The sequence below is a fragment of the Trichosurus vulpecula genome, chromosome 8 (genome assembly GCF_011100635.1).
Source record: "Trichosurus vulpecula isolate mTriVul1 chromosome 8, mTriVul1.pri, whole genome shotgun sequence".
In the NCBI taxonomy this organism is placed as follows: Eukaryota; Metazoa; Chordata; class Mammalia; order Diprotodontia; family Phalangeridae; genus Trichosurus; species Trichosurus vulpecula.
The window spans coordinates 266033753-266058859 of NC_050580.1; the positions used below are offsets into that span (position 1 = coordinate 266033753).

General features: G+C 41.3%; 1 protein-coding gene across 1 annotated transcript; it reads left to right on the plus strand.

Annotated features, from left to right (window-relative positions):
* The first annotated feature begins 3242 nt into the window (after positions 1–3242).
* On the plus strand, positions 3243–22182 carry COCH (cochlin). Its single transcript, XM_036735933.1, has 11 exons — positions 3243–3276; positions 3502–3546; positions 6935–7091; positions 8435–8568; positions 9087–9149; positions 10436–10480; positions 10573–10720; positions 17025–17128; positions 18267–18493; positions 18716–19232; positions 21381–22182. The coding sequence occupies exons 1-11, from the start codon at positions 3243–3245 to the stop codon at positions 21554–21556; spliced, it is 1650 nt and encodes a 549-aa protein (XP_036591828.1). The 3' UTR covers positions 21557–22182.
* Positions 22183–25107: the final 2925 nt, after the last annotated feature.

Sequence of the window (25107 nt, forward strand, 5' to 3'; positions counted from 1 at the left end):
CCTGAGCTCTTGTGAATTGCTCTGTCCAATGGGTAGTTCCGACTGGAAGTCCAAAAGGCATTTCTAATTCAGTACGTTCAAAACAGAATTCATTACCTTTCCATCTTCTGCAGTTCACTATTACTGTCAAAGGTACCATCTTCTTTCCAGTCATCCATGAATCCTCATTTTCACTTACCCTCATATAGCCAATCAGTTGCCAAATCTTATCCTATCATAACATCTCTCTGACACAGTCCCTTTTCTCCACTTACTGAATACAACCACTACCCCAGTTCAGGTCCTCATCAACTCTTGCCCAGAGTTTTAAAATAGCCTGTTTTGCATGAAATAACGAAGAGCAGAACCAAGAGAACATTGTATACAGTAATGCAATATTGTTTTAAGAACAACTTTGAGCAAATAAGTCATTTTGACTATTATAAATACCCAAATTAACTACAAAGGACATACGAAGGAAGATGCTATCTGCATCCAGAGAAAGAACTGATAAATAGAAGTGTATATATAGAATAATTCTGCATATGTATATATACGCATACATATACCTGTACATATATGTGTGTGTATGTGTATGTATGTGTGTGTATATATATGTATACCGCTTTGTGTCTAATGGTAGCCATGGGGGGAAGGAAAAAAAGAAATTTACATGATAACTTGATTCTATATTTAAAAGGAACAGCAAGTTGTACATGATAGATTTGCAGTTTCGTGTGCAATCATCTTTTTAGTATACTGTGTTATAGAAATGCTTGTTTTATTCCATAAAGGAAAAAGAAAATAAAGAAAGAAAAACGAAAATGGCCTATTTGGCCTTCCTACCTCAGATTTCTCTCCAGTCCAAAGCATTCTCCCCATAGTTGCCCAAATGGTTTTTCTAAAGTTTAGGGTTGACCGTGTGCACACACACCCCTCCCTCCCAAACACAATCAGTTCCTCTAAGATAAAATCCAAACTAACCCGTTTGGCGCTTGAAGCCCTACACGACCTGGCTCCTTCCTTACTTTCCTAAGTCAACTTAGCAGATTTTTCTCCAGCCATACTGGCTCCCTTGCTCCTCTCGCACCCAATGTTGCATCTCTCCACAACCCACGCCTTTGCAGTGGCTCTCTCCCATGTGTAGAAGGCACTCCCACCTCACCTCTGTGTCTCAGCTCAATTGTCAGATTTTAGCCCAAGCCTCTTCCGAAGCCCCCTCCCCATTTCTGGTGCCCTTTCCCCTAAAACTTCTTATTTATTTTGTACCCACATACATATACATAGATACATTTCCTCTTGTTACAATGGTAGTCAACCAGTATTTGTCAGGCACGCGTGTCAGACGGCGTGCCCTACTGCCAGGTAACAAGGTTCAAACTCTCCAGGTAAGCCTGCACAAGCGAGGCTGCCATTAAGGGCGCCTCACAGTCGCTGCCTCCTCTTCTCCTTAGAGAGATGCCAAAAAGGGCAGGTTTTTGTGCCTGCTACAATCCCACCACCCGCTGAGAAAATGCCGGATTGCTCTCTGGGGAACACAACCGGAGGTGGGAAGTGGAGGCTGCTAATGTGACCCGCTCCCCTGCACGGCACGCCTTCTCGCCCACCGAAATCACCACGAGACGCTGGGCAAGGCCGCCCACTTCGCCCCAGCGCATCGTCACTCCTCCCCCCCCCCCCACATTTCTCGGAGGCCTTGGCACCTGCAGCCCAGCTCCCGTCTGGGCCCCCCCTCCATCCCCGGGCCCACCCTCTAGGGCTCCCGTGGCAAAGGGGAGGATGGAGGTGTCCACCCTTCGCTGGTTGGCCCCCGGTGCCCGACTCCCCCAGCGGGGACCCCTGCCTGAGCCCCGGGCGGCCCCGCGGGGAGTGGGCGGCTCGTGTGGAGCAAGGCGCCTCCTGCCCGCCCTCGGCCGGGCGAGCTCCCGGGGTGGGAGGGCGGAGGAAGAGCCGCCCAGTCCCGAGGGGAATCCCGGCTCCCCCACGCAGCCCCCTCCCTCCCCTCAAGGCCCTCCCCCATTTCTGTCCCCTCTTTGCCCCAGGCCTAGTGCCCATGCGCGCAGGAGACTTTATATTCGACCCGGGCGCCCGGGCTTTCTGCACTCGTGCTCACCCGGCCTGACAGCGAGCACGCAGGTGGAGAACCACCTCTCCCTCCATCTCTCTCTGTCTCTGTCTCTCTCTGTCTCTCTCTCTCTCTCTCTCTGTCTCTGTCTCTGTCTCTGTGTGTCTCTCTCTGTCTCTCTCTCTCTGTCTCCCTCTTTCTCTGTCTCTCTGTCTCTCTCTCTCTCTCCATCTCTCTCTGTCTCCCTCCCTCCCTCTCTCTCTCTCTCTCTCTCTCTGTCTCCCTCTGTCTCTCTGTCTCTGTGTGTGTGTATCTCTCTCTCTGTCTCTCTCTCTCTCTCCCTCTTTCTCTCTGTCTGTCTCTCTCTCCATCTCTCTCTCTCTGTCTCCCTCCCTCCCTCTCTCTCTGTCTCCCTCTGTCTCTGTGTGTGTGTGTCTCTCTCTCTGTCTCTCTCTCTCCCTCTTTCTCTCTGTCTGTCTCTCTCTCCATCTCTCTCTGTCTCCCTCTGTCTCTGTGTGTGTGTCTCTCTCTCTGTCTCTGTCTCTCTCTCTCTCCCTCTTTCTCTCTGTCTGTCTCTCTCTCTCCATCTCTCTCTCTCTGTCTCCCTCTTTCTCTCTCTCTCTCTCTCTCTCTCTCTCTCTCTCTCTCTCTCTCTCACACACACACATACACTCATCTGTGTGTCTGTCTCCGTTCGTCTCTTCCCTGCTTTCTTTCTCTCTTGCCTGCCTCCCTGCCTCCACGTCGGGCCCCCTCTCATCTAACCGGGGTACCTCCCCTCAGCCTTCTCTTCTAGATCCGTTACAACCCAAAAGGCTGGAAGGGAGCACCCGCCCCCTTTCCTCTCCAACGCGCGGAGAAATGGCCCCATTGCGTCCTAAGGGAACCGGGATTTCCGAAGGAATCGCGAACGCCCCGGGCAGCTGGGCGAGGGGTGGGGGCAGGGAGGGAGACCCCAATTCCGTGGAGCCGGAGCAGCGCGGACAGAGTGCGGGGAGACCAGAGGTTGGGGATGCGGGGAGAGAGAGAGAGAGAGAGAGAGAGAGAGAGAGAGAGAGAGAGAGAGACTGAGATGTGTCCGGGGGGAGGCGGGGTTCTAACAGGGACGCCGAGTACCCCTGAAGCTGACCGTAGGGAGAGATGATAACGCACAGAAGTCTCTTCTCTCCTTCCAGGTCTGAGCATTCCTCGAGCCACCATGTCTCCGGCTTGGATCTCTGTTCTTTACCTCGGTGGGTAATTCGTGGGTTATTAGGTACCCTCAGTTCTGTCTCCCAGTGCCCCACACCCTCTGACCCTGGTCCGTCTCCCCCCCCCCCCTTCCCAATATCCTGTCCAGAGCTTGCTTCCAGCCTCTCCTTTGAGTCCCGAGAAGGTAGTGGGATAGGGGGGAGGAAGAAGAGGGAACGCAGAGCCTCAGCTGCTACCCTGCGCCTCTTCTGCTCTTCTTTGTACAGGTGGCTACTTCCTCCTGCCGGGACCCGTGAGCTGCGAGAGCGCCGGTGAGTTCAGCCTCTGGCCAGAGAGAATGGGGGAATAGGGACTGGAGTGAGGGGCTCTCAGTGGGAGCGATGCGCAGGAGCTCAATCCATTCCCAGGACCTGACCTTGAGCCTCCTTGGGCCAGCCTTTTGGGAGGAATATCCCAGTGTAGACTAGAGGGGCTGGGGGGAAGGAAGAAGCGGGAGTATTGGGGCTGGTTACCAATTTGTCTTTCTGGGATTTCTGCCTCTGTCCTTGTTCTGAAGCTGTAGTATACTGGTTTGTTGTTCATTCATCCTACACCCTAGTTGCTCCTGCGGTCCCCAATGGGGGTCGCTCTCCCAGTCCTGCCACTTTTTCAGTCCTCGTGGGGTTTTCCCCTCCAGCCCTACTACTCTCGGGGTAGTTCTCCCACCTCTGGCCCTAAGACGGAGAAGGTAGGCGTTAAGGGAACTGAGGGTGAAGTGCTCTAGTAGGTTCATTACCTGAAAAAAGTTGCCATTTGAGATCAGAGGGAAGGGGAGAGACTAAGAATATGTAAAGTTGCAGCCTCCAGAGAGAGGTGATGGTCTTGAAAAGTCAAATCGGAAGGATTGTCTCCACCTCTGGTCCCACATTTGAAAGGCTGCTGAAACAAGCCTTATTTTGGGCAGTGGTGACGGTTGAAGGGACTGGAATCTGTCTTTAAAAGGCCAGTTGTACATTTAAGAGGGACATGGAAGGTGAGAGGAGGGAAGTCATCTTCAAACACTTGAAAAGTTGTCATAAATATTTGTTGGATTTCTTCTATGGACTCAAGGGGCACAGATAGAAGCAATGGGTAGAAATTTTAGGGAGTTAGGTTTTGTTTTGGTTCAGTGTCATGAAAAATTTCTTTAAAAAAAAAGACTAAGCTGACAGGTGAAGTAGTGAGTTTCTCATCACTGGAGGTGATGAGAAGCTGGACAGAAGCCAGATGATACCCTTAGGGAACAGCCACTTTACAGTTCTAGGTGCTTTTGATTCTCCAAGTCACAGGATGGGGAAAAAGTTATCTCCTTTTCTGGGCAGTATCGCAGAATCCACTGACTGCCCAACAGCACTCAACTCTGCCCCATGCCTGGGTTCCAGGTGAGATTATCACTTGGGAGTGTGTGGCATTTGGACTTTGGTATAGGCCAGGTGGGCCACCAGCTTTGATCGAGCTTCCTTTATTTGTCTGTAACTCTATAGGTTACCCCTTTACACGCAACAATTTGAGGTTAATTTCTTACTCTAGACAGTATTTAAGTTTTCCAACCTCGCGTATGTGGAGTTTTTTGTTTGTTTGGAATTTTGTTATTTTGGGATTTTACAAATGGAATTCAGCTTTCAAATGGATTCTTATTTGGTTTCTTTCAAAGAAGATCAGTATTGTGAAGGGGGAAATGGGCCCCCAATGAGTAAGGTTAAAACTAATGGTTGGCCATAGGGGATTTGGGTCAAACTTTGATCGGCTTATCCAAACATGTAAAAGATGATGATTTCCAGCAAGATTTCAGTGAAATCGATGAGATGATGGGTTTGAGGCTACTAGATTCTTCTTCTATAAGGACAATCGTTTTCTCCAGCTGACACAATAGCATTCGATACGAATCTCTGCTAAGACTCTTATGCCCTGGTTAAACCTCCTTATGGGAAGACTTTTACTTCTTGTTCTAGATCCAACAGGTCTTGGTAGATTTTCCAAGAATGCCCAAGAATGTAGAGTACTAAATTGACATATACATTAGGTACTTGAACAGAATTCTCTCTAGCATAAATTTTTCTCACAATCTGTTGTAAAATTTCTCAGCTGCATGCTTGTAAGACAGCACCTGCTACCATTCATTCTAAATTTAATGTTTACATAGGTTTTCCAACTTGTATTTTAGCAGGTTCAAAAAGTTGTTATTCTTGTATTTCTGGTGTCTTTCTTGATGGAGATTTTTATTTTCACATAGCATATCATGTGGAGAATGACTGTTTTGTTTCATATTTTCGGTCTAGACTTGTGATTTAATCAGTGTAATAATAACCAACATTTACAGGTATCATCTCATCCTATCCTCACCTGGGAGGTGAGGCACTATATTATTATCCCCATTTCACAGATGGGGAAACTGAGGTAGACAGTTAGTGTCTTGCCCCAGGTCACACTAGCTGTGTGTCTGATGTCACATTTTAATTCAGGACCTCTTTACTCTAGGTCTAACATTGTCTCCATTGTGCCACCTAGCTGCCTCTAGAGGCTGAGAATGCCTTGAGTGCAAACCCCTTCGACAGTGCAGATCAGCAACTCATCTGTAATTTATACAGATCTTAGAAAGTTGCCTGGACAATGAGAGGTTAAGAGACTTGTCTACGATTACAGTGAAAATATGTGTCAGTGGTAGGACTTGAACCTAGGTCTTCTAAACTCCAAGGCCAGTCTTTCATCCTTATGCCCTAGTACACCTCTCTGTTTCACATTAGGGAAGAATATTTTATTTACTATTTTCCTTACATACTCACATAAGGTTGAAGTTTTTTTAATGTACATATACTGTGTTCTGGGAATAACTAAACTACAGAAATAGCATTCTTAAACCAGAGAGCTCCCCGACACCTCGGAGAGATTATCTGCACATATGGAGACGTTTAGTCATAGAAGCATTCACAAACAATTTTACAAATGTAATTTCTTTGCAGGTAACACTTGCAAAGTAGGATTTGTAAATTTTTCACTTTTATAAAAGTAAATACTGTCCATTATTATGACTAATACTGTTCTATCTTGGACCAAAGTTTTTAAGTCATCCCAAGCATATCTATCTACCATGATCTTTAAACCAGCCCTGAAAAAATACGCAAATTAGAATTTTATAATAGAAGAGACCCATAATTAAGGGCTGGATCCAGTTTGGGGAAGGTACTTATCTGGCCTTGCTAAAAATCTACAATGTGGTAGATAAATCAAAATATTCTTTTAAGAAACATTTTATTGATATGCTTTTATATCATCTACATTTCCCAAAGTATCCCTCCTCCTCTCCTCTAAATTCCCTTAAAAACAATAATTTTATTGCTATCTTTTCCTCTTCCATCACCTATGACCCTCAAAGAATCCCTCTTCCTTCCCTCTCCCACAGTTTAATACCTTATAGCAAAATTAAAATGAGTTTTTCAAAAATCAGCAAAATTACCGACATATTGAAAAAGTCTAACACATACAGTACTCCATACTCCTAATCCACTGTTTCTGATGAAACTAAGCAAAAAAAGGGACAGAGTGCTACCTTCTCTTATCTCCTTTTTGGGACCAAGCTTGGCCAAAGTCAAGATATTGCTGGACTGAAAAAAGAGAGAGAGTAGAAACCTAGCCGCCACAAAGAAATCATGGGGCTGGTTGTGTCCTCTTCTTTTTCTTCAGCTCCTATTGCTATCACATGCTTTACAAGAGGACTTGATATCAGGAAGGAGAAAGCTGATGTCCTTTGCCCAGGGGGGTGTCTTCTCCGAGATTTCTATGTCTTTGGGAACATAGTTTATGCCTCTCTTTCAAGCATCTGTGGAGCTGCTATTCACAGGTAAGCTTAGTGATCATGTCAGGGCAGGAGGGACATCTCCCACTTTCACATTATTTTGTCATTTTGGGTTGTAGAAAGCTTTTAAAGCTTTCCTGAATAACCTTGAAACTTTACATGGAATAAAATAGTCAGAGGAGGCTTTAGCTCTTTTAAAAAAAAGGCAATATTCCCCTGACAGGTTGTGCTGACAAAAAGGCAAAATGTATTCAATTTTGTCTTGGGGGCCCTTGTGTTACGAGGCTTCTTTCATTCTAAAATATGTTGCAGCTCCGTACACTAATAGTAAGCTGAAGAATGGATCCTGGCCCATTTAATTTATTTTGAATGAAATCAAAAGGCCGGTGGTTCAAGGGTACATCTTGGAAAATTCGGAAAGTTGTGTTGAGATCTTTATTAATGTGGCAGTTCTGAGAAATAAAAAGAAAGTAGTGGTCTCTACCCATCATTCAAGAAGTTAAGAGGGCGCGTTTCCCCAGAGATATTTTATTACAACTCTAAGTAGCTGTTATTACAAAAACAGACACAAGATTGATAGAACCTTCACATGGCTTCTTTGCCTGAATTGCTGAGACATGTATTTCCTTGCCTCATGATAAATAGTAACTGATGTTTGCATAGAGCTTTACATTTGTTTTCTCATGTAAGTATCACAACAGCCTTGTGGGATAGGTCCTGCCTGCCTTATTATCCCAATTTTACAGAGGAGGAAACTGAGGCCTACAAAAGTTAAATGACTTCCCCATGGTCACATACCTGGAAAGCATCAGAAGCAGGTCTTTAAGATCTTCCTGAATAACACTATTCTGTGGGCCATGGTGCCTATCGGAATTGCAGGTAATAAGACCCCTTATTTATACTATACATCCTCAAAAAGTAGGCAGTCCAGGTATTATCGCCTCTGTTTCACTCGTGAAAGCCCTCTGGACTGGAGAGGCTGAGTAATTTGCCCATGGCCCCATGACTTGTAAGCATCAGGTTTGGTACTAAAATCCAGGGCTTCTGATTCCCAAGTCCAATTCTCTTTCCAGTCCACCATCTTGCCTTTTTACTCAGATGCAGCAGGGCACTGCAGCCCAAACAACCCACTCCAGTCCCTAGAGTCACTATTAAGTTTTTGAGAAGCATCATTTGGTGCTGGATTTGTCGTCTGAGGACCTGAGTTCAAATCCTAGTTCCTCCACTTCTTATCTGTGTGGGCAAGTTGTTTCACAGGCTCGGTTTCCTCATCTATAAAAAAAAGGTTGGCGTAGGTCTCTGGGATTCCTTCCAGCACTAAATCTATGATCCTGTGATCTCAGATGTGAGTTTTAATTGCTGCTCAACCCATTATTATTATGTTTCAGGGGGGTAATCACCAGCTCAGGAGGGGCTGTGCGGGTCTATGGTCTTCCTGGCCGGGAAAACTATTCTTCAGTAGCTTCCAATGGCATCCAGTCTCAAACCCTCACCCGATGGTCCTCATCTTTCACAGTGTCCAGTAGGTGCAACTAGCTTCCTTTTCTTTGAAAAACAAAGTGTCACTAGGCTGTAACATTGTCTACCTTTCTTAAGTCAGCATCTTTAGTTATGTTGCTTGTCCCAAAAACTGAAGCCATCAATTGATGTCAGTTATTGTAACACCTGTGATCTTCGGGATCTATTGCTCAATCTGGTAGAATGGATGTGAAAGGAGAAAAGAGTTTTTAAACTTCTGTGTCTCTAGTTTTTCTATCTGGTGTTAGAGGACTGGTCCAGTATTAGTAGAAATACAGACTATCTAGACAAGTAACAGCAGACTTGAAAAGTAGTGAGGTTTGTTTTCTTGTTGTCCGCTGAGGGTCAGGTTTGGCTCTTCACAGCTGAAAGGTCACAGTTTGTTCCCATGGGCAGTCAACATTCAGGGTTTAAGCAGCCCCGCCTCCTACTCGGTCTTAGTCCTGAATTAGATTCCTCAATCTGTGATGGTGTTGAGTTCAGAGGGAAAAAAAATCAATCATCTTTTTATTTTATTAACAGAAGGTAAAAGCGAAGCTCTGGAAGCCACCGGACGGGCAGTGTCCACAGCACGTCCACCTGCAGGTATGAAGTGTGGAATCTATCTGCTCGGTTGCCTGGCCCCAAATTTGAAAAGTAGAAATAAATGTATTTTAATCATTGTGTTATGATGATGGTAAAGGGCAGCCAAATAAATACATTGAATTTTGCATAAAAATTTGCATAAAATAACATGTATGAAAATGCATGTACAATTTTCTCTTCCATATTTCCCATGATTTGTCTGCCCTGAACTGTGGTAACAACCATTCTCCACCATTCACTATATCACTGCTCCTTGGTCTTATCCAGTGGAAGAAGTAAAAGTATGTTGTGAGCTCCTGGTACAGTCAAATAAGTACCATATTTGGAGTCTTAAGACATGAGTTCTAATCCTGACTCTCTGTCATTTACTACCTGTGTGTCCTAAAGCAGTCACTCTCTGAGCCTCAGTTTCTTTCTATAAAATGAAAGTGTCAGACTCAATGGCTTCTAAGATCCCTTTTAACTCTAAACCTGTGACGGTGAAATCCTTTCACTCATCAAATCCTGACTTTTCCTCCTAGGTGAAGAAAAAGAAGCTAAGGAATGCCCTCCTTCAGTTATATTAATTAATCATTGTTGATCAATTTTGAGACATTTATTAACATGCAGATTTCCACCTTCCCAGATGTTTGTGTTCATGAAATTACAACTTGTGTACATATCGTATTTCCCAGTAGAATTTAAAATCCTTCAGATCAGGATAGGACATATTAAGAGCTTCATAAATGCTTGTTGACTGATGATTCCTAAGGCTTTTGGAGATTTAAAGCCAGAAAAAGGAATATGAGAGAAGAAATAACAATGATAAAAAATAAAAACTCACATAAAATTATGCCTTAAAGCTGACCATGTGCTTTAGGAATATTATCTCATCTCTCTGAAATAGATTTTACAGATGAAGTGAAAATGAGATCCCTTTTTTTGCCTTTCTCTCTCCTGACAAGGTCTGCAACCTCTTTAGCTTCAAAGCTTCCTCATTGGCCTTAGCAGGAAATTGAACATTTCATCTCTGGAAGTCTCTACTGGTCTATAGATCAGAGATGTAGCAGACTAAGCTCTTAAGGATCTTGGCTTCTAAGTTCTTTGGTGGAGAGCTTGCTTCTCGATTTCTAGTTTCTTTGGTGGAGATATTGCTGCCTCTGCCTCTGAAAGTGACCCAAAGAAATAGATCAATCTGTTTAAGGATGGTGGGCCTTACTATTCGCTCCTCTCCTTGCTTCAGTTTTCCACTTTGGAACTTTCTTTCCTCCTTTTGGTAATGACATTGGGTGCCTATTGCGTTGCAGGTAAACGACAAAAGAAGACACCTGACAAAAAGGCTGGAAACAAAGGTAATGTGAGCCAAGACTTTTAATTTCATCCAGACTTAGTCCTTGTCTTTCCAGGACTGCTGAGTGAAGTTACTTGTTTTGCTTTTTTGCAGATTGTAAGGCAGACATTGCTTTTCTGATTGATGGAAGCTTTAATATTGGACAGCGCAGATTTAACCTACAGAAGAACTTTGTCGGAAAAGTGGCCTTGATGTTGGGGATTGGAACAGAAGGACCACACGTGGGACTTGTTCAAGCCAGGTACCTATATTTCAAAATGTCAGAGACTTGACTGATACAGCAAATGACCTATCAGAATTAGAAACCATGGATGGAGGGACTGTGTCTATGGCAGGTGTATCATGAACAATCCAGATCCCCAAATTCTAATGAGACTTACTGGTAGAGGAGCCAGATATGTTCGACAAATTTTCGTGAACTTCCTCCCTTATGTTAGGCACTAGGCATACAATGACAAAAAAAAAAACAAAACAAAACAACAAACCAGCCCCTGCCTTTGAGGATGTGTGTGTGGGGGTTAAAAAAAAGGTTTTTTTCACAATAACGCATGCTATTTGTTTGCTTTCCAGACTATCAGGTACTTTCGTATTCCTGACCATCTTGTTATCTTATGAGCCCTAGATATTTTTCTCTCATACTCAGATATGAGGATATTTGATTTCTAGAAAAAGGAAATCTGTATTTAACATTAACCACATTTAGTTAAATGTAGATGTGGTTTTCAATATCATGAAGCCTAAACATAAAAATGATTGATCCCCTAAATGAGAAAAGCCTCTAGTGAAGTTGACTTTTAACAAGTATAGAATGTTACTTATACTCACCCCTACTGAACTTCATTTTACCAGATTCTGCCCATAATTCTGGCCTGTCAAGATCTTTGTTGGATCTCCTATCTGTGATCTAATATATTAACTATACAAGTTAGCTTTACAGAAGTGGCAGATTCAATGAGCATGTGATCTATGACTTCATTGGAATCATTGATTAAAAATGGTTGAACTGTATAGATAAGGGCCACAGATCTTCAGTTATTTCACCGAGACCTCCGAGGGTTACAGTGATCTGTTAATTCCTACTGCTTAGATCTGGTCGTTTGAATATATTCCAATCTATCTCACCATAGTAGTTTTTCAGTCCATGCTCTTCCATTTTTTACACAAGGATACTTGAGAGACTCAAATTGGAGAGGTATGGCTAGATAAAAGTTTGTTTGAAAAAGATCTAGGGCAGGGATCTGGGAACCTGGCTTTTAAAATATATATATATATGTGTATGTGTGTGTGTATATATATATATGTATATATATATATGTATGTATGTATGTATATGTATATATATGTATATATGTGTGTGTGTATATATATATGTATATTTAAAAATATATATTTGGATAACTAGCTAGGCATGATAGGACACACTTTTAATCCCCTACTACTGGGGAAGCTGAGGCTGGTGAATCAGTTGAGTTTGGGAATCCTGAGTTGCAGCAGGCTATGCTGATTGGGTATCTATACTACATCTAACACCAATATGGTGATCTACAAGAGGAAGTCACCAAATCCCCTAAAGAGAGGTGACCTGACCTGTGTCACAAATATAACAGGTCAAAGCTTCCATGATGAGTAATAGTGAGAACTGGCCTGTAAGAAGCTTTTGTGCTTCCAGCCTAGGCAGGATAGGGAGAGAGTCAGTCTTAAAAGAATAAAATTTTGATAACCATTTCAAAATTTCCTTTGTAATCCCCCATATTTAAAAACATTATTCTAAGAAAGGGTCCATAAGCTTCACCAGACTGCCAGAGAGGCTCATGACACACAGAAAAGGCTGAGAACCTCTGACCTAGGGGTTTTAGTGAACTGCAAATCCAATTCCAGCCAATAGTGGGAAAGGTAAGAAAGCTAATGAACCAATTCAGAAAGGCGTAGTATCTAGAGCTAAGGTACAGGTGCACTCTCTTGGTCACAATATACCTGGAATGTCATGTTTCCATAGTTTAGAACGAACATTGATGAGCCAGATAAGAGAAATGAAACCAGAGTGGTGAAGGGTCTTGGGTTCATGAAAATTAGTGAGAGTGCCAAGGAAGACAATACTTGGAGGACTACTTTTAAGTAATTCAAGGGTTTTCAGGAAGTAGAGGGAATATATTTGCTCTGCTTTATCCTAATTGGAAGTAATAGGTGGAAGATGTAAAAAGGCAAGTTTAGGCTTGAGGTGAGGAAAAACTTTATTTAAAAAAATTATCACATCCCAAAGTGTACGGAGCTGCCTTGGGAGGCAGTAGGTTCATTACTTCTTTGTAGGGTTCTTCAGGTAAATAGAGAGACAGTGGAAAAAACACCAGCTGCGGAGTCATAGAACTTGTATTCCAATAGCACCTCTAATGTTTTCTAACCTGTGAGAACCTGGTAAATCAGTTCATCTCCTCATGTCTTGGTTTCGTTATCTATAAAAGGAAGAGGTTGGACTGGATGGCATCTCTAATCTCTGAATCTCTAATCCAAAGGCTGGTGACCACTTGGATATGTCATTTAGGTGTTGCTTATTTTAGATGGCTTTGGAGGCCCCTTCTAACTTTGAGATTGTGATTCTGTGAAATGCTTTGGTGAAATCTAGGTGTACTGTATCTAGGTAATTTCTGTGATTGGTAGTAATCCTGTTATAAAAGAGAAATCGAGGTAGGATTTGTTCTTGATGAAATGGTGATCACCATTTCTCTTAAGTGCTCATGTACTGGATAGACTCCAGTGCCTGGCGTCATAAAGATTTATCTTCCTGAGTTCAAATCTGACTTCAGATACTTACAAGCTGCGGGGACCCTGGGCAAGTCACTTAAACACCGTTTGCCTCAGTTTCTCACCTGTAAAATGAGCTAGAGATGGAAATGGCAAAGCATTCCAGTATCTTTGCCAAGAAAACTCCAAATGGGGTCATGAAGAGTTGGACATATCTGAAACAACTGAGTGGCAGCTGTCTGAAGCAGATAAGGAAACCGAAGCCCAGAGAGATTGAAGTGACTTGCCCAAGGTCACCCAGGTAGGAAGTGACAGAGGCAGAATGGGAATCCTGATCCTCTAACCCCAGCGCTATTACTAGTTTCCCCTGTACCATGTATCCCACTGCCATAGCCTTGAAGAACCCACCATGGCTTCTATGCTGCAGTGAGATACAAGAACAGGAATCTGTACTTTTCCAGGTCAACAGATAAATATGAAGATAAATAAAAATAGTAAATACGAAGTTTTTAAATTTCTAGGACTATGAAATTGGAGGCTAGGAAGATCTGTATGCCAGTGCATAAATTTAAACTATATAGGTGTGGACTCTTCAGCCTTTGCCATCAAAGCACACACCTCTGAGAGCTAGGGCAGTCCCAGAATTCATAAACCTTATTGGTTTGACTAATCTTTGAAATGCATAGCAAATTTACAAGATTAGAAATTAGACCCTTAGGTTTAACTCCTCCCTGTGTCTCCTCATTTGGTCCTTGGTGGGTTAACTAGAGCCTCCACTATAAGATGTAATAATCTGTGTCTTTGTCTTACTGTTCATCTTCTTCAAATTAGATTTTACATTTAAACCTTCCGATTCATAAACCAGGAGCACAGATCTTCCTCCTCGTCCTCCCCAGAGTCCCTGATACCTATTTAATCATGAATTTCAAGTAGGAAAAAAAAACCTCTGTTACTATGGCAACCACTCAACCGATTGCTTGGATGAGGTCCATCTAAAAGTAAGAAAGCTGATGTAGGCCAGGGTTGCCCACGGTCTGGGGGTGGGGATGCATAAGTGTGTCACCTTCTGTAAGGATGGTTCTAATTTTGAGTTTAAAAAGAGCTAAGCTCCAGTTCATAGCATTAACTCTTAAGTGTCAGGTGATTAAAGTTTTTCTAGCAGTAGGACAAGGAAACTAAATGTTTGTGGCACTTTTCTTTCAATCATTAACGCCTTAAATGTGTATAGAAAATAAACTATAGAGAAATTCAGGTTCTTAAGCAATCCTCTGGTTCTTTAAGTATTGAAATGTTATGTTGATGATGGTCAGGTTCACAATAAAAATTGTTATTAAATGGAAAAAAACAGGAAAGGTTTTGAATACAGTTGTCTCTCATTATTTGCACAAACAGAGAATAGTGGCAAAGATAATTCAAAATGGCATATAATGAAAAATGCTAGATTTGGCTTTGGGAGATGTTTTTAAACTTAGATTTTAACACAGGCACCCCAGAATTAGAAATTCACAAAAAGTCAAATAAAGCAACAGAATCACGCTACAAAGGCATGTCTCATTTTTCTAGCCTGCTTTCTTGTTCAACTCTCCCCTTGGCCCACAGTTCATGCTGGGAATGGACATCATCTTTCTATTATACAAGGACTAGCCTAGACTAGAGAGCTGAGTTCTCTCAGCGTATTTTCTGTTTCATATTTTCTCTGGAACAGGGAAGTAATATTTGTTTGTTGTTGTTTGGTGTTTTCCAATTGTGTCTGACTCTTTGTGACCCCATTTGGGGTTTTCTTGGCAAAGATACTGGAGTAAGATTTGCCATTTCCTTCTCCAGCTCGCTTTACGGATGAGGAAACTGAGGCAAACAGGATTAAGGGACTTTCCTAGGGTCACACAGCTAGGAAGTGTCTGAGGCCAGATTTGAACTCAGGGATTTAAACTCAGTCTTCAGAACTGGTGCTCCATCCACTTCGCCACCTTGCTGCCCCAGGGAGTTAATTATCCCCGATTTTTATAAGCCATTCCTCCAGCTATTGCTGGATTAGAACAAATGTATAATATTCACCAAATATGTTTTGGGCATACTACAGTATGCAAGGTATGATAACCACTAAAAAAACTCAATAGGTTATCAGTATTATTATTTGCCCTGCAAAATCATGAAGGACTTTTAAGACTTGCAATTAGGAAGTAGCTATTTGTCCACATATCTAAAAAATGAATGGAAAAAATTGTGTTTATCCTTCGTTCTCGAAGAGGACCGTGGCATCAGGGAAGTGATGACATGACTCGCAGTTGACTCTGATCTGAGTGTGGAAGGGCTGTGCAAGGTCACCAGCCTCACTTTCTCCTCCAGAGCCATCTGGGTCCGGTGACCTGGAGATGGCCCAGGATGCAGTGGGAGACCTTGGCTTTTCACGTACTCACACCCAATTCAGTGAATAGGCCTCTTCAAGAAGTGAGTCAAGGGTGGGCAGCTAGGTGGAGCAGTGAGTAGAGGACCCAGCCCTGGAGTCAGGAAGACCTGGGTTCAAATCTAGCCTCAAACACTTGACACACTTACTTAGCTGTGTGACCTTGGGCAAGTCATTTAACCCCAATTGCCCTGCCTTCCCCCCTCCAAAGAAAAAAAAACAAACAAGTCAAGAGATGGCCCCTTTAATTTGAAAAAAAGGAAAAAAATCAAGCTGGGAGGAGAAGACCCTCACAATAGCAATACAAATGCAATAAATTTGCAGAGGCAGCCTAATGTAGTGAATACTGCGCTGGATCTGAAGTCAGGAAGGCCTGGGTTCAAATCTGCTCTCTGGTACTTAACTAGCTGTATGACTGAGAATGTCATTTAAGTCTCTTTAAACCTCAGGCAACTCTCTAAGATTTATTTATTAAGTTATAGGTAGTTTATCTAGGTGGAAGAAGTTCCCACTCCCAAAATCACAGATCCTTGAGTACTGATATTTTAGTATGGTTCTGATACCACCAAATAACTTAGCGCGCACACACACACACACACGCACACACGCACACATTATATAATACTTATTAGCAAGGCAGAATCCCAAATTGATACCTGAATAACATGTAGATTTAAGAATGGAAGACGTCTATTTTTTTTTTTGGTTTTGGTTTGGAGGGGGGAAGGCAGGGCAATTGGGGTTAAGTGACTTGCCCAAGGTCGCACAGCTAGTGTGTCAAGTGTCTGAGGGTGGATTTGAACTCAGGTCCTCCTGACTCCAGGGCCGGTGCTCTACTCACTGCGCCACCTAGCTGCCCCTGCCTATACTTTTTTAAAAATGAGAATAAAATCTTCAGTTTACTGAAACTTTGTGACAAGGGTTTTTGTTTTATTTTAACTCCCCTTTTCTTCTGTCACTGTAGCTGTCTATCTCTGGCTGGAGTCCTTAACTGCTTAGTTACTAACATTCCTTCAGTAATAAACACCAAGGCTTCTGTATGTCGCGACCACGATTCTGAGTCGTTGGGGAGAAATCTAAATTTTGCCCAATGCAAACAGTTACCTTACGGTAGGCAGGTGGTGTGGCGGATACAGATGGGCCTGTTTTACCTGGAGGTGGGAAGATGAGTTTGACTTCTGCTTCATGGTACTTAGTAGCTGTGTGACCCTCGGCAAGTCACTTCTTGTCTCAGCCCTTTTCCTCCTCTCCGAAATGGGAATAATGAGCACGCCTCACTCGATGAAATCAACTTAAAAGAGCTTCACAAACCTCAAGGCCCTAGATAAGTGCTATTAAAGAGATTCAGAATATATTTTCATTCGTTCTGCTGGGAATAGCTTTTGTCTTGTTTTCCTCCTAGTGAACATCCCAAAATTGAATTTTTTCTGAAGAACTTTACCTCAGCCAAAGATGTTTTGTTTGCCATAAAGGAAGTGGGTTTCAGAGGGGGCAATTCCAATACAGGTAAGTAGACCCGGGGTTGGTGGTAGGACCTGGGGATAGTTGACTAACAATGGAAAAATCTGCCCTCAAATTGTGACAAAGCGTCACAAAATATTTTTTGGATTAAAAAAAATCTTACAACTTTGGAGACTTTTTTTCCTTTAGAATGCTCACAGTCATTTGAGTAGCTAGGCTATCTACGTGCCACATATAGGTGTCCTTAGTGTATAGAAGACAGCAAAGGAACCAACTTTGATAATCAGTGTAGCACTGATTCTATAAATTATTGATGGTGTTGTCATTTCTATTAAATTGGCACAGCACCGCCACATTCTCTGAATGTTCCTCTTGTTATCTGTCTTCCTTCAGATCTGAAAGAGAAGTACGCAATTATTTATATCTGTACAGGTCAATCGACAAACGTATAAACATTTATTAAGTACCTAATGTGTGCCAGGCACCGTGCTAAGTGCTAGGGATACAAAAAGCAAAAGAATGTCCTTACCCTTAAGCAGTTTACAATGTAATGGGGAAGACCATGTGAAAAACAGTATGTACAAAGAAAGATATATACAGAATAACTGGAACTAATTAAAAGAGGAAAACACTAGAATTAAGAGGGGTTGGGACTTGCCCCAAAAGACCTGAGCCAGGGTTAGAGTTAACTGCTGTTAAAGACTTTCAGTTCTATCGAGCACTTTAGGTAACTGGTCATTTGCTAATTGGGACAGACAAAAGAGTTTCCTTGGGGATAAAACCTACTTTCACCTTCATGACTCCTAACTTAAGTTACTATGAAAATTACTTTGAAATAAGTAAGGCTTATGAGAAGTGGTATGGGAATAATGTAGATTCTAAAAAGAATCACAGAATGCATGAGCTTAGTCCAGGCAAGGTTATTGTCTAGAACATGTCTAGAACATATATAATAGGCACTTATTATTTTTTTTTAATTAAATTGACTGGGGGAGTGTTTTGGAAAGAATTTGGAAAAACTTCTTCCTTGAGTCAGGTCTTTGTACATCATAGAAAGAGGACAGGTCTCCACAACTTAAAACCTCAAATTGCCAGGAAGTGGGTGCCTATAGGTAACTGGAAAATCGATTCCTGCAGTGGTGAAGGCTGCTTCAAGTATGCTCTTCCCTTTCCCTTTCCCCAGGAAAAGCCTTAAAGCACACAGCCCAGAAATTTTTCTCAGCAGACAGTGGAGTGAGAAAAGGCATCCCAAAGGTGGTGGTGGTCTTTATTGATGGCTGGCCCTCTGATGACATAGAGGAAGCTGGCATTGTGGCCAGAGAATTTGGTGTTAACGTATTCATTGTGTCTGTGGCCAAACCCATACCTGAAGAACTGGGGATGGTTCAGGATGTTGGCTTTGTTGACAAGGTAAGGTGGTTGGGAGAGAGGAGAGGGGCGAGGGGCATCCTGTCAGTTTAGATGAGTGCTGGCATCGTGCTGGAACTTCAAACACTGCTCTGGGGAAATAGAAATAGGGTTTTCTTCTTATCCAACTGAACGTTGAGTATTTACAACAGAAGCACAAGTTTATGGTTGAATCATCTTTTCTTTTTCATGAGGGTTCCTCTCATGTTTTGTTCTACTCATCAGGCTGTCTGTCGGAATAACGGTTTCTTCTCTTACCACATTCCAAGCTGGTTTGGCACCACCAAGTATGTGAAGCCACTAGTCCAGAAACTCTGTGCCCACGAGCAGATGTTGTGTAGCAAGACCTGCTACAACTCCGTTAACATCGCTTTCCTAATTGACGGCTCCAGTAGCGTAGGAGACAGTAACTTCCGCCTCATGCTTGAATTTGTCTCCAACATAGCCAAGACCTTTGAGATCTCTGACATCGGTGCCAAGATTGCTGCGGTACAGTTCACCTACGATCAGCGCACAGAGTTCGGTTTCACTGACTATACCACCAAGGAGAACGTCCTGGCTGTCATTCGGAACATCCGCTACATGAGTGGTGGGACAGCCACTGGGGATGCCATTTCTTTCACTGTGAGAAATGTATTTGGCCCCATGAGGGATGGACCCAACAAAAACTTCCTTATAATTGTAACTGATGGGCAATCCTATGATGATGTCCAAGCTCCTGCAGCTGCTGCTCATAAAGCAGGTAATGTTTTTGCCCCCACATGGGTAAGATTTGGGAGAAAATTGAGGAAATGTTCATTTGGAAGTACTGTTACTAGCAAGGTTATTTTATTATGTAGCATAATCATCCATTTTAGTGTAGAAATGATTTCCTTATATTTTTGTATTCTTTAAGGGAGAATACAATTTAATATTGTCATCACAATCTGATTTTTCTTAGAGAAACAGCTCGATGTAGCGCATAATGCTGATCTTAGTCAGGAAGACTTGGGTTCAAATCTTGCCTCTGACACGTACTAGTGCGACTTTTGGCCAGTCATTTAACTTCTCTCTTCAAGGCCGTTTTCTCATCAGTTAAAAATAAGGGGGGTAAGATGTCCCACTAGATGTCTTTTAAGGTCTCTTACAGTGCTAAATTTATAATCCTATGATTTCTACACTGGTTAAACTCATGGTCCGTCCACTCCAGTATCCTGTCTCCAAAAGCAACACAAAAGAGAATGGCATAGTTGTCTTCTTTGGCATTAACTTTGCCACCTACGGATTATCTAGTTCTTAATTTAAATCATTTTTTTCACCCTTATACCAACTCCTCTTTCTCTACAGTAAATTAGAATGTTTGCGCAGAGGCTCCGGTCATTCTAATATTCTTGGATTTAGTGAACATAGGGATTTACTTTGTTCATTACTTGTCCTCAGTCATCTCTTCAGACAGAAGGCCTCATTTTGAGGCTCTTTTAATAGGTATCATCTGCCATTGCTTACCATTTTACTTGCCCATCTCCAGCTAGGCCTTTTCTAGTGCATATCTTCCTTGAGGTGAACAGAAACATTTGCATTTTAAACTAAGCAGCATGAAGACTTTTATATAAGGATAGAATATTTTCAGCTTTGTTTCCAAAATGTCAGTCTTTTTGGTGGTACATCAGGTAGGTATAATTAGGAAATAAGGGAGTGTTTAACTCCCTTTCTAGAATATAACTGATGGATACAAACTACCATGGACTATTAAGAAATCTTGCTCTTTTTCCTAATAAGTGCATTGCTTTGCACTTGCTCATCATAATCCTTCTGCCACGTTTCTGAATACTCCATCTCCATTGAGGCTCTGTTGGAATAGTCTTGAGTTTCCTTTACATGTTGGGAAAGAAGTAGGATTCAAAACAGCTTGAAACTGAGGGAGTTCTAGGTCTATGAACTCAGCAATGGGTCTGAGCAGTGTTCTAGTCTAACAGGTAGGTCTATATGGAGGGAACATCAAGGGAAATGAGACGAAGGGTTGAGAATTTGCAATACCATCAGAAATTGTTTCAAGTAGCACTTGTCATGTTACCGGCACCTGCTCTTACTACATGGCTAACGTATGACTGTTGATCTTGGAGAACCATAGTGACTATCTGCTGAAGTTGAAGCCAGTGGAGGTAAATGACTAGGGCCCACTCTGATACTTCCCATACGGAAATCTTTTGGGGGAATCTGACTTACCAAGATTGTGCAGAAGGGCACTAACATGCTAAGAATCTGAAAGATTATTTACATGTTTGGGAACTAGACAAATACAACTACTGCACAGGAAATACCGCCCCACCTCCAAAAGGTAGAGTGTTTCTAGTCAGACCCGGGCTAAGAAAGCTTTCTGAGAGACTAACAGACTTTTAATTATTTTTTGACCAGTAGCTAAGGGCTTAGTTGGGTACCATTTTATTCCTTTTTCCCTTCTTGCTACGTTCCCCATTTAACTTTGATGCATGTTTAGGAGAGGGTGAGGATTTTTTTTTCCTTTCACACGGGGTGAGAGGGTAAGAGAATGATAGGAGTATAATGGTCTACTCACAGAAAGAATTGATATTAATGACAACAGAGCTGGTGAAGAAGTCTGCAGACCTGCTTTTGGTTTGGGGGTAGTGCTCATTATGAACATGGTTACAGGAAAAGGTATTACAGTATTCCAAGCTTGATCTGTGATCCGACAATCTAACCACATACTCACCTAATCTCAGTACCCCCAATTAACTTGACTTCATGGGTCACAGAATCTGGCGCCTTATTCTATCCTATGCAATAGTGTATGAATGCAAAAAGTGAAACCAAGTCTTATACTTATATAGTAAATCGACTGCATATATCAGCTAGTTTTATTTAAATTCATTTTGAAATGCTTCCCTTGTAGGTATCACCATCTACTCTGTTGGTGTGGCTTGGGCACCTTTGGATGATCTGAAAGACATGGCCTCTGAACCAAAGGAGACTCACACTTTCTTCACAAGAGAGTTCTCAGGATTAGAACAGATAGCTACTGACATAATTAGAGGCATTTGTAGAGATTTCTTGGAATCACAACAGTAAAGGTGACATTTTCACAGCGGAAGAAAATGCTCTAAAGGTCTCTAAAGCTTATGCTGATGTTTTAATAGATAAAGTGCTTGGATCTAATACAAAAACATTATTCTAAAGATGTTAGTACTTCTCAAACAATCTCCAACAGCTTAATTGAACATATACACTATGTATTTTACATTCATGGCTTTATGACAGGCATTAAGATTCAAGACGGTATTTGGAAGTACCACATTTCTTATTTGCAAAAATACTCTTACAATCTTGGTTAGGGAAGATTGGTTATTGTTAATGTCAACTGACATCTTTGTAAGCTTAACAGAAATTATCACAAATAAAAAGTAACAGCAAATTGGTTTGAAAGCAGAGAGACCTCCAAAAAGAAAGAAAAAAATGAACATTGATAAATATGAGAAATAAAAAGACCACATTGGAACCTATCTAATTATAGAAGTGGCTCTTAAGTTTCTCAGAGCTTGCCAAAATGACTAACGTCATTGTCATAATAGATAACATAGTATTTTGATCCAATCATGTTCTGCTCATTTGTAGATGTTTCTTTAACATTACGCACTCAAGAAGGATCTCTTGGTATTTTATTCATTTTTGTATTGTTCATTGGCTGTAAAACTAAGGACTTGTGGCATAGAAGGGAACCATTTATCAAGCTTTAGGTAGTGTATTTTTGTAATAACTTATGACTAGCAACTTATTACGCTGAATGTGGGGGGAGTGCCTTGTATTTTTCTATTTATATCCTTAATTTTTCACATGTATAAATGAAATCAGCTAGTACTATAAACTTCTCTAACCTACAAAAAAAAGACAAATTAAGCAAGATCTGAACTCATATTGTAAACATTTTTCTCAAAGATAACTCATAGGAAAAATACATATATTGCAAATAACCTAGAATGAAACTACAGGGATGAAACATTACTGTTTGGATGTTTGAGCAATAAAAAAAAAACAAAACAAAAAACGTTTAATATCTGTGCTATCCCAAGTTGCCTAACACTCCATTCTTATAAGATTTGATTGTTTCAGTGACTGGAGAAAAGAGAAAAAAAAAAAAGGTCATCTATTGAGATAAACTGGGGAAAAGGTCAGTCTATTATTACTGAAAAATGCCTTTGTTATTTTTAAGCACATACAATAACAAAGAATAGGCTGTGAATGGGTGACACCACTTCATAGTAAGAAAAGATTTTGTAATTAGCATATCAATAATTTTCACATAAACAGACATTCATAACACTGCCTCTCCTACTAAGGTTAAACAGGAACAAACCAACCAACCAAGAGGGGCAAATCAAATAAACCACCAGTTTAAAACCATCTCCCTGTCCGCCCACCCAATACAATTCTAAAACAACAGGCTCTTCCCCTCTCCCTTCAGCTCCCCCATACCTTGACATAAACTACTATCAATGTCATTCTAAAAGTGGAGAGCTGAACTGAAATAGAAAGGGCTTTAACAGAATTGTATCTAACCGGTTATGACCAAAACAAAACAGAATAAAAAATCCTCACCAACCAGCAAGTCTTGTGGAAATAGTTGAAAGTACTCTTGATAACAGGGAGGAGAGGAAGACTTTAAGTCTCCTGACACATTTTTAAAAACAACTTGGTCAAACAATATGGAGCTTAATCTAGATAATGTGATTGTTACTACTTACTAGGAGGGCTTTTGGAACTGTATCAAACATTTTTTTTCTTGGAACACAAGATATAACCTCTTCTTTTCTTTGGCCTTTGACCTGTGATTTCATCAAGGTAGATTATACGACTGCAGATCAACTCACCTGATAATTATCTAAGTTGCCATGTCCTGAGGTCCTAAGTTAAATGACTTGCCCATGATCTCACAGAGTGTATCAGACTTGAGCCCAAATATTCCTAACTCCTTATAAATCAGGAATTTTTAACCTGGGTCCACAGGTAGATTTCTCAGGGTTTGTGAAATTGGATAGGGAAAAAAAAATACATCTTTATTTTCACTAATTTTTAAATGAAAGTTAAGATTTCTTTCAATGATGAATGTTGACAGTAAACTACAGCAGTATTAACAGTGCCTGGTCTTTGTCACCAATATTTTCCTATCACATTGCCATTTCAAATACTCTGAAATGCAGTTTATGCTCATCACTACCAGATATACTGAACATAAACTGGTGTATGAATTGTATGTGATCAGTCTTCCCAACTATAGCATTTCAACATTAACAGGTTTACTTCTTTGTAATCATATTTATTTTATATTATGCATTTAAAACCATTATTCTGAGGTGTCAAAGGCATGACACCAGGCTGCCATGTGTATGACGAAAAAAGAATGCTTAAGCCTACTACTCTAGACACACAACATTCCCAAGCCCTCTCTCCCCCAAACTGCTCTGCAATGTTTTTTTTAAAAGCACATTTCCATACAAGACTTTTGAAAATTATGATTACATTATCTTGGGTGAAGTCTGATTCTCATGTTATTTCATATATCTTACAGTTATTTTCATCATTGAGCTGATGAATCACGACACTACATTTGACACCACTTCTAAGAATATCTTTTTTGCCATGTCAAAATGTTTAGGGGACACAACCAGTAGTCCTTGGCTAATCTAAGGGCAAAAAGGCCCTGGGGAGAAGTACCAGCTAGTTATGGCAAGGAGCAATAGAAGGGAACTATTTTACTCCACGCAGTAAAAAATGCTTGACAATCCACCCTGGCTTTTAAAAGGAGCTGGAGAAAGTGAGAAAAGCTGAGACAGTGTCCGGTATTAGGCTAGGAAGTAAAGAAGTCTCTGGCAGAAAGTAACAGGAGGTGGTGGCACAGTGCAAAGAAAGCCCACGTGAAGAGGTTTAGGTGGTGAGACTGTCAGAACCACTCTGACGTATGCCATACATGAGGCCCCAAGTTGTAATTCTGAACATATTTGCACGGAGAAACATTATTACAGGTAGGAACGATATTTTATAGCACTATTACTAGCTTAGCTAAATTGTAAGTTTTTAAGAGCTATGGCATTTATAACATTGTTTCTATGGGAAAATAAGTTTGTTGATCCAAATGACTGATACACAAAATCATAGACTGGGCACTGCTCAAAAATTCAATTTGATCTTTAATGCTTTTTTTTAAGAAAAGGACAAACTGAATTGGAGTGGGGGGTAAGGGAGAGGAGAAGAGACTCATTCATTAACATTTTGAGTTGACTTTTCTGAGGCGGAGAGAAGGAAGAGAGAGAGGAGAAGAGATCAGACTTTTTAACTGCTTTTCAAGACAATCCGAATGAAAATAATGGTGCTTAATATAATTTCAAAATAGATACAAATCACCAGAATTCAATTTCAGGATCTGCAAGAGAAAATCCAACTGAGATGGAACTCCTGGAAAATTATTCTTAAAACTGGTGTCAACTGTATTGTTAAAAGAATAAAATTTCCAAAATACTGCTGAACTAGCATAAATTTAAAATGCAAGTGCTGTTTTAAGCACCATAAAAATTAAAGGATCTAAAAAATTTGCTATTCAACACAAAATAATGTAGCCAACAGTAACA